A 10,555-nucleotide genomic window follows, 5' to 3' on the forward strand; every position below is an offset into this window, starting at 1 on the left:
ATCCATGGCGTAGTGTAGCTTTTGATGCACTGTTGCTATCCATGGCGTAGTGTAGCTTTTGATGCACTGTTGCTATCCATGGCGTAGTGTAGCTTTTGATGCACTGTTGCTATCCATGGCGTAGTGTAGCTTTTGATGCACTGTTGCTATCCATGGCGTAGTGTAGCTTTTGATGCACTGTTGCTATCCATGGCGTAGTGTAGCTTTTGATGCACTGTTGCTATCCATGGCGTAGTGTAATTTGTGATGCACTGTTGTGCTCGATCTACTTTACACAGACCAGCAGCGCATGCCTCCTTCTTCAGTGTGCAAGTGCATGTTCTTACGCGCACACGTGTGTGTATGTGTTGCGTGTGTACGTGTGTGTGTGTGTGGGGGGAGGGGGGGGGGGGGGGGTGTTGCTCATCTTACTGCATCAGCCGGTATCATTCTGTCGATTGCTTCTCTTCAGACACTCTGTGATTGCCTTTGAGACCAGCAGTGTTTTGTGTTCTCTCCCCCCCCCCCCCCCCCCCCCCCTCTCTCTCTCTCTCTCTCTCTCTCTCTCTCTCTCTCTCTCTCTCTCTCTCTCTCTCTGTACTGTCTCTATGTTTGAGACCAACAGTGTTCTCTATGTTTGTATGTACTTCTACTGTGGTTTAGCTGATCCGTTTGCAAAATCTGATCCATTTTCATCGCGTAATGATCCATTCAAGGTATGTCAATTGTTTGTCTTGCCCTTACATGTAGTTATCATGTGGACGTGACTGCCCGGATCTGGGTTAGAGGAGTTTTCCTGTATTTGATTTAGGATGCGTTTGTTTTTGCCAACTTGTTCTGGCGGAACGTGGGTGAGCCTCCATACACGGTATGCCGTGAATCAGAAAACGTCTGTACGTGGGTCACTGGAGTATCACGTGGTACACACACGTAAAGTACTCACGGATTACGTGGGACTTAACCTACCTATTGTGTATGATACACAACACACTTCAGTTGGTCTCACTAAACCTGCTTGAAGAAGGTGTCCCAATATGGAAGGTCTGGGTTAGAAAGGTCGTGCTTTAGTAAGGAATCTGGTCAGGTAGTAATTTTTTCTTCTTCTGTTCTGTCCCACTTTGTTTTGCTATGCTTGCTGCACTTGCCGTATTTACCCCGCGCATCTAGCTGGCAGCTACTAACAGTAAGTGGTGCTTGACAATGTGTTCATTTCTCTTATGTTGTATGCATTGTTCTTCCCTTGTGTCTAGTTGAGTGTGTATGAGTGTTCCTATCCTGTACAATGTCCTGTACCTTGTCCTTACCTGCCCACTGTGTGTTGTGAGTCCATAGCCTTGTTCTCACCTGCCCACTGTGTGTTGTGAGTCCATAGCCTTGTCCTTGCCTGCCCACTGTGTGTTGTGAGTCCATAGCCTAGTCCTTACCTGCCTACTGTATGTTGTGAGCCCATAACATTGTCCTCACCTGCCTAATGTGTGTTGTGAGCCCATAGTTGGGACCATATTCACGTCCACGTACCGTCTGGAGATTTGTGTGTGTGTGTGTGTGGGGGGGGGGGGGGGGGGGTGGTGTTGGCAGTTGGGTAGTTTTAAGATGGAAGCTGGAAAGGAAATTAAAAAAGATATTGTGGTGAACAGTCACTTTCAGAACTGTTTGTTCTGGTCCTGCATGTATGTGCATGTGTATTTCGGTGCACTTCAGAACTGTTTGTTTTGATGTTAGTTCAGTATGTGCGTGCTGCTTAGGTGCTTATCTACATGACTGTACACTCTGTTCTGATCTTATTTCTGTGCAAAGAAAGGGATGCTTGGCAAGTGACACACTCTCGCTTTACTCAGTTGATACTCGATTTCAATCAAAGCATACAAGTTCCTGTTTAAGGTGTTAGTTTGTTGAGTCCGGTATAATTCTGACATTTTGGGCCAGTTACCCATCGTCAGAACGATTTACAAGGGGCACGCGTAGCAGCATTAAAAACAAGTGTTATTATCTTCTCTCTTTTGTTATTTGCAGGTAGTGATCCTTTTGGATCAAGTACTACTTCTGCGTTTTCTAACAACCAAGACCCATTTGGCAGTGCAACGACATCCAGTGGTACAGACCTAGGCAGTTCTGTTGCTCCTGCTGGTGGCATGGACGGTGGTGGTAACTCCAGTGCACGTCGATCATCGTTTTCAACCTCAACCGCACCTGCAGCTGCCACTCCTTCTGATCTCTTTTCTAACAGCACGTCTTCGAATATTCCTAGAGTTCGCTCTGGTACGGTTGGCAGTGCTGCAGCCGCAGGAGCAGCTGGTAGCTCGCTGTTTGGCTCGTCCACACCGGCTGATTTGTTCTCAACGTCATCTACTGCCACTGATGGATTTTCAGTAAGTCACTGCTGCGGCTGATCCTGCTGTTCTTGTTTTAGGTACCTCCTTTGTGCTGCTGCGCAGGCATAGTGGGATGGTCTCAGACCATGATTGAGAAACAGAGGGTACCAGGTTCAAGTCCTGCTTGGAAGCGGATCTTCGGTCTTTGACCACTTTGGTGGGTCTGATCTCCTCACCTCCCACCGCTTTAAGAGCTGCATCTGCGCCTTGATCCTTGAAGGGTGGTGGCGTTCCTATGGATGGGGAAAACTCGGCTTCCAGCCGAGTCTCACGCGGACCGTGATTTTTTGTGCTGCCGAAAAGTACGCTTATCTTTGCCAGAGGATTTATGCTTGAAAGATATGGTTGACCTAGCAAGATACTCCGAATCCTTTTTTGTCTGTGGCGAGAAGGTTGTACTTGTGCTGGGGGTGGGATTAACGGCGGTAGAAGGATAAATTGTGTATGGAAGATCTTGTAATCATTGGAGTTTTGTTTAGTAGTAGTAGGTTCTTTTGTTCAAGCAGACAAGGCCACACGACACTTGTAGACACCAGCATGAATAGTTTGCCAGGCAACATTCCATGATAGCAAGTAGTTACTCCTGACAAGCTTGTTTTAAGCTTGTTTCGTTCCTTATAAAGGTAACGAGAACTCATGAGTGAAGGAGATACAATTGCTGAATGATAGGCTGAATGATAGGCTGAATGATAGGGTTGAACAAGAGACTACTATTTTAAACACTGTTTAATTTAGCTAGGAGTTTTGTAATTAGGGACGCGTTTGGTTGGTACAACCTAGAACAGGATTCACCAGAACAGCGCGTTTGGTTGGGACTGCACTTGTTCTGGGTCGGCCAGAACATGGTCTGCTTGCTCCGGCCTCAAGGCCGGAGCAGACCGAGCAGTTTCACTTTTTCACAGTGAAATCTGGCGGGAACATCGATTTTTGGTCCCAAATGATCACGTGCATACGCTTTTGGGACTTTGGGTTGGACTCGTCGTACCGTACAAAGTGACCATGGTGACCCGTACACATTTTGAAGAATGCGCCAAGTTTGGCACACTTTTTACAGAAAAATGTGTTCTGTTTCTGGAGTACCGTTTGGTTGGCAAGAGGCTGTTCCATGAGCACCAGCTGTTCGATCTTGTTCTAGATCGTACCAAGCAAACGCACCCAAGGGCGGCAACGAATATTCTATTTCACAAATAAACGAATGCTCACCCATAACGAACGAATAACGAATAAATTCTCTCAAAATGCTGAATTATTTCAGAGCACACTTTGACGTCATTCAAAATCTCAAACAAGAACAGAGACGCATCGGGTACACCACGCATCAAGAAATATTCATCAAGATATGAACGTGGCAGCAAAGCTTCAGGTGCAGCGGGACTTACTAAGAAAACACGTTGAAAAATTGCGAACTCAAGAGTGAAACGCAGCGCACACAGCAGGAAGACCAGTATGAAAAAGGATCTGCAGATGTGAAAGAAAGGAAAACAAAAAGAAAAGCAGGGGAAGTATAAGACCGCAATTAACGGAAAAAATCAAGTGATTGAGTTCAAATTCGGAACCTGAGACACATGCACATCCATACACTAGCACTCCCACACATGCACATCCATACACTAGCACTCCCACACATGCATTCCCACACACATGCACACTTGCACTCCCACACACATGCACACTTGCACTCCCACACACATGCACACTTGCACTCCCACACACATGCACACTTGCACTCCCACACACATGCACACTTGCACACTTTTTCATGTTCAGACTCCGGCTCCTGCTTCAGAACAAACTTGACTGTAGAGGTTGGCTGGGCTTGCTCCCGCGCTTCATTTGTCAAAACAGGGTTACGATGCAGAAAGACGAGAGCATCAACCATAGCTGGTGACATGGCAGACCTCTTAGCATTCGCCACCAATCCAGAGGTTGAGAACGCCCTCTTCGAAGGGTCTGAGGTGGCACGCACAGCACACTGTGGGCAACCTTGGCCAAGCGAGGAAAGCGAGAAGAGTTCGTCTTCCACCACTGGAGGGGATCATCGAGACTGGCTTGTGGTACTTGTCGCTCCTGCACAAAAGAAGAGGACAGAACAAAGAAAAAAGTGTTTGTACACGCGAGCAGTACAAATTTCCATTCAAACAACACATTCCAAAGTGCGGTTACAAAGAATGGGGTCGCCAGGCTCTGCTGCAGTGCTTTCTTCAAAGCCGGAAGTGGCGGCACATCATCATCTACATACTTCAGGGACTACACTAATCCATTTATGAGCGGGAGCACAAGCGAGAAGATGGTGTACTTCTCATCACAGAGCCCGGTGTTTACCGCCTCCAGCGCACCCAATATCTCCATCACTGACTCAGCCGTTGTCCACTACTGCTACCTCAAGTCAAGCGTACGGTACTCTCGAGACTGGCTCAGGACAAGACTGAGTGCCACGCGGATCTCCACAAGCCACTCCAGCATAAGGAACGAGCTATTCCAACGTGTCGGGCAGTCTTGTATGACTTTCTTGACGGGGAAGCCCATCATCACCTTCAGTTGGCAACATAGATCTTTGGTGGCTATGGCGCTATGCTTGAAATGGCCAACCAACTTGCCAGGGGCGGATCCAGACCCCAAAGCTGAGGGGTGCGAGGATGAAACTTACATATTTTCTTTTGCAGTAGTAAACCAAAGACATAGTATGTTATGTGTGTTACTGTATAATATCATAATTACACAAAGCACCAAGATGAGTAGTATGATTAGTTACACATTGAATGTCAAAATTTACAAGTAATTTACGACTGCTACCGGTATGATTCTCAGTCAGACACAGATTATGCTATGTACATGCTATATACACAATGTCAACTCTAGTCAGAATTCAGGGCGGCTGTTCAGTTCCTCACTCCGCATCCTGGAGAATGTTGGTCATCCTCATCTTCCGTGGGTGCTTGAGGGCGAACATGTCGACGATGTCAGTGACATCAACAGCCAAGTCGTAGCGGATGTGGAGTAGAGCTAGCCCGGTTAGTCTACTCTGTCCCATTGTACTCCTGAGGTAGGTCTTAATTAAAGGAGACGCAGGGCCGACACGCTTCGCTCACACTCGCAAGACGTGATCGGCATCACAGCTAGAATGGCTAGTGTGGCGAAGATGTTGGGGAAAGTGTGCTTGCAACACTGTTGGAGTGCGGCTTGAACAGTGGAGGGCAGAGAGTCTTCACCCACGCGGCTCCACTTCACCCACCAGTTGTCGAGCTCGGACGTAATAGATGAAGGTGCTGGCATGTCTTCGCTGTACTGGTCGATGAAGCGTTTCAGGGAGGCCTTCCAATCTGTTGTCTTCTTCATGACAGCCGGGACTGGCGCAAGCACGTGTCCAGAACGATCACGTGATTGCACACAAATCATCCGCGGATCCGCGCAGCGAGCCTGGGCCTGGCCTGACTTTTTTTTTTTTTTTTTGAAAAATCCTGACGGGTTCATTTGCACCCTTCGCACCCCTCTGGATCCGCCCCTGCTTGCGGCCACGTGCCTGCAGGCATTCAAGGAGGCGACCAGATGAAGTCGAGCCATCCTTGATGGCATTCTGGAGGCGATGTGCTGCGCAGGTTACCGACTGCCACTCCAGGTCCCTTTACAATGTCATACCTACATTCAACACAACAACAAGCAGAGAGAGGACCTCATCATCATCACATGCATCATGCCTAGATTTAGCAAACAGCAGACACAGAGATGACAACGCATCATAGCCTAATTAGTATCAATCTACGAGTCTACGAGTCGCGTCCCAGAAACCCAAAACACTGTCAACTATAGTACATACCCATGCACATGTACATAACATCCATGCACATGTACATAACATCCATGCACATGTACATAACATCCATGCACATGTACATAACATCCATGCACATGTACATAACATCCATGCACATGTACATAACATCCATGCACATGTACATAACATCCATGTTGTGACTGATCAAGCCATCTGTTGTTCTGACTAGTGTAACATCCATGCACATGTACATAACATCCATGCACATGTACATAACATCCATGCACATGTACATAACATCCATGCACATGTACATAACATCCATGCACATGTACATAACATCCATGCACATGTACATAACATCCATGCACATGTACATAACATCCATGCACATGTACATAACATCCATGCACATGTACATAACATCCATGCACATGTACATAACATCCATGCACATGTACATAACATCCATGCACATGTACATAACATCCATGCACATGTACATAACATCCATGCACATGTACATAACATCCATGCACATGTACATAACATCCATGCACATGTACATAACATCCATGCACATGTACATAACATCCATGCACATGTACATAACATCCATGCACATGTACATAACGTCCATGCACATGTACATAACGTCCATGCACATGTACATAACGTCCATGCACATGTACATAACGTCCATGCACATGTACATAACGTCCATGCACATGTACATAACGTCCATGCACATGTACATAACGTCCATGCACATGTACATAACGTCCATGCACATGTACATAACGTCCATGCACATGTACATAACGTCCATGCACATGTACATAACGTCCATGCACATGTACATAACGTCCATGCACATGTACATAACGTCCATGCACATGTACATAACGTCCATGCACATGTACATAACGTCCATGCACATGTACATAACGTCCATGCAACACACATTCATTTCTAAGTATGATGGTGGCCAGATCGAAGAGTTTTTCGAAGAGTTTTCGAAACATTCCCTTGCGGAAATATTTGTTCGTTGTGGGCCTATTCGATGTTCGTTCGAATATTCGAACATTCATTGCAGCCCTAGTTTTGTTTGTTCTCTTCTTTTGTGTCCATCTATTGTGTGTTGTGCTCAGGCAACAGCAATGGCATCATCTTCATCACCGTCGAAAAGCAATGACCCGTTTGCCAGTACTGCAACGAGCAGTGCATTTGACCAGTTCTCATCAACCCCCAGTACTGTAGGTCAGACTGCTGGCAATGATCTTTTCGGCTCGTCCTTCTCACCGGAAACTTCATCAACAGCAAGTACAGGTGGTATTAGCGCTTCTGGTGGATTTCCTTCTGGCGATCCGTTTGCTGCAAGACCATCAGCTAGCACTGGTGCTAGCACTGCTCCGGCCATCACTGCCCCATCCACCGATGGAGGAGCATTTGATAGCACGGGTGTATTCGACACGAGTGGATTTGATGCATTTAGTACCACATCGTCCGGCCCAGCTACGAAGCCATCGTCATCCAGTGGCTCAACTAATGCAACTACCACCGCCGCTTCCTCCTCTCTCTTCGGTGACTCATTTGGTTCAAGCACGAAGCCGGCTGCCCAATCATCAACATCTGTTGATCCATTTGCAGCATTTGGACAGTCCGACCCGTTTGCCACTTCCAACACAACCACATTAGCTCCAGTGGCGACGTCAGCAGCAAGTGGATCAGTAAAATCAGCTAGTCCGTTTGGTGATGATCCGTTTGGTGCAGGTGAGTAGATTAGTGTGAGGACGCTTTGTGACTGTGTTTACGTGAGAATTTCAGCCTGGCTTGAACCCGTACTGTTTGAGAAAGGTGGTTGCTTACATACCGAGAAAGGAGTACCTCGTAATGTCACGTATTTAGCCGGTCTTATTCCTGTAGAAGACTGTGTACTACAAGTACATGATATTATTTGTTTGGTAGAATTTGAAGGTATCTCCCTCCATTCTAATGTGTATGCTGTTGTTTTGTGCTGTGTACATTTCAGGAGGATTTTAGATGCAGCTGCAGCTACAGGTGTACAGGCGTAGCTGCATTCCACTCTACGCAGTGCAAGGTTCACATATTTGTCTTTTTGCACTCACCTATCGACAGCAGGAACAGCAGCTATGCCGTCATTGTGTAGAGACTCCAGTAGTAGCAGTAGCAACAGCAATGCTAATATTGTGCTTTGATCATCTGCAACAGAGCTGCTACTAGGACCTTGACGATGATGGGCTGCAGTGTTTCCTGTATAGAACAATGATGATGATGACGACAACCATGCCGATGGTGGTTAAAGCTGGGCTATGAAGTACTCACACACGCACACTCACGCACACATTGCTGCTGCTGTAGGTTTAAAGCGTTGTTTCTCTGACATCCGTCATTTGACCATGACGGTGCTGGTGCTGGTGCTGTTGTAGCTTCTGTTGTTCTTGCCATGCTACAATATTGACAGGCTCACATGTACATATGATGGCATGTGCATATAGCTGTAGATGATATCACTATTTTGTTAGCACTTACATTGTATCTATTAGCCCAAAGCAGTGTACGGTAGTACGTGGTGTGTATGGCAACGTGACTAGCTGTCAACACCATGTACTCACCATGTACTCACCACTGTCTATGAGCATAGCACAGATATCCGGATAGTGGTGCTACTTGATTTTTGTTCTCTTTATCAACATTTCTTATTTTCATTATGTAGAACACCATGGCTGTAGCAGGCATAAGAATGGCGACATGGCCTACCAGTACGTAGTGTGGCCTTGCTCTTGGCCTCAGCCTATACTCTTGTTGAATATTTCATTTCATTATTTTCTGTTGCTTCTGCTTTTGGTCGCTTCTCTCTCCCTCTCGCACACACCAATTTCATGAAGATATGTTAGAATTTGACTACGACTGCTATTGTCAGTATTGAAATATTCCCTGCGATAGGAGGATGGAAGAATTATACCAGGCTGCTAAATACAGCACCCCCATTTTCCATTTAGATATAAAGTGCGGTGGTGCTGGTCTTGGTGACATCATTGTGCTGTGCCTGATCTCCGGGTCATATTGTATACCTGTCTTGGAAGAACTGTGTAGCCACTTTTGTTGGTGCTAGTGACATGCTTTAAGTTGCTACAGTACTGCCTTTAGTTTGTTCTGTTGAATTAATCATCTGTGTTATGATTTTAGTATTCCCATCCCTATATGCGCTTACGAATTCAAGCTGATAACCGCCGAACAGTAACACGTTATTATCGTCTTCTCATGAGGCTGGCTGCGGGCAAACTACTTGCTTTATTTAGTTTTCTCGTTCACATGCCCACCGTGTACACATGCCCTGCACCGTGTACACATGAGTGTACACCTCCTTGTCACTGCAGTGCTTGTGACATTGTGCCAAGCTTATTTGTGGGTATTTTCATTGTAGTGACTTTAGGGTGTGTGTTGTGGTGTGCTCCGACAGTCTCTTACGTACAACCGGAGGCTACAAAGACTGCGCACCGGGAAAAATGCACGTTTGTAGCTAGGCTCTCATCGTCACCGCTGCTCTCGTTGCTTTTATTTTTATGCCACGGTTTTGGTGTTGCATTTCCAAGTTCGCTGACCTGACATGATGGCTGTGCCCTCCCTTCAGGTCCCTCACTCCCCCGTCACCAGTGGTCACAGTTTCTTGTCATCCTTCTTGCAGTCTTGGTATTAGCAGGAGTCCATAAACGTGTGTATGTACGAGTACACTTGGTGAAAACCGTAATGCAGCAAGAGTGTTAAAAGCTCCCTCTAAGGCTCTTGAAGACTTGGTAACTAACACTACGATTGTAGCAAGAGTACATTGTACTCTTGATTGTAGTAACAGTGTGAGATTCATCAGTTTCTGGTGCAAGGTCAGTGGTATGGAGGTCATGCACTATGTTCAGTTCTATGGCTATGAAGATTAGGGAGGTTCTGCTCTACGTTTCGGGAACGCGACGCAAAGGATCACGCGAACTCTCTTCGCGTTCCCGTAACGTAAAGAAATCCTGTTCTGCTATACGCTTCACGTAGAGAAGTCACGTGGAATGTGTACTGGGAATTTCCCCTTCCATATTTGGCAGTTTTCTGCATGCAGCTGATCGATACCCAGCAAATCCGTACGCATTTTCTCTGCGTGTGCCACAACGCAGAGAACCTCATCTCCGCGTAGAAATCTGGAGCCAAAACACGCGAAGCCGTAGACTCTAACCCAGACACCTGCTTTATTTTGCTTTGCCCGTACAAGAGGCTTTGTCACTGGAAAAAAAAACCCCAGACACCTGCTCTTTACGTGATTTCTCTACGTTTCATGTATATAGCAGAACCTCTCTAATACGCATCTAATATTGACTGAGTACGAGGTCAATATAGGAAATAAAAGCCTCGTAAAAGACCTCGGCTT

At 46.4% G+C, this 10,555-nt stretch overlaps 1 protein-coding gene across 2 annotated transcripts in view; it reads left to right on the forward strand.

The window, feature by feature from the left end:
* Positions 1-9,565, forward strand: part of LOC135816223 (epidermal growth factor receptor substrate 15-like 1) — a 36,824-nt gene extending 27,259 nt beyond the window's left edge. For both annotated transcript variants that reach the window (XM_065329630.1, XM_065329629.1), the window contains 5 exons: positions 643-695; positions 1,147-1,162; positions 1,993-2,348; positions 7,275-7,896; positions 8,156-9,565. In XM_065329630.1, the coding sequence (XP_065185702.1) occupies positions 643-695; positions 1,147-1,162; positions 1,993-2,348; positions 7,275-7,896; positions 8,156-8,166 (1,058 nt within the window). In that variant the 3' untranslated portion in view covers positions 8,167-9,565. The remainder of the gene's footprint in view (positions 1-642; positions 696-1,146; positions 1,163-1,992; positions 2,349-7,274; positions 7,897-8,155) is intronic.
* Positions 9,566-10,555: the final 990 nt, after the last annotated feature.

The sequence above is a fragment of the Sycon ciliatum genome, chromosome 4 (genome assembly GCF_964019385.1).
Source record: "Sycon ciliatum chromosome 4, ocSycCili1.1, whole genome shotgun sequence".
Classification (NCBI taxonomy): Eukaryota; Metazoa; Porifera; class Calcarea; order Leucosolenida; family Sycettidae; genus Sycon; species Sycon ciliatum.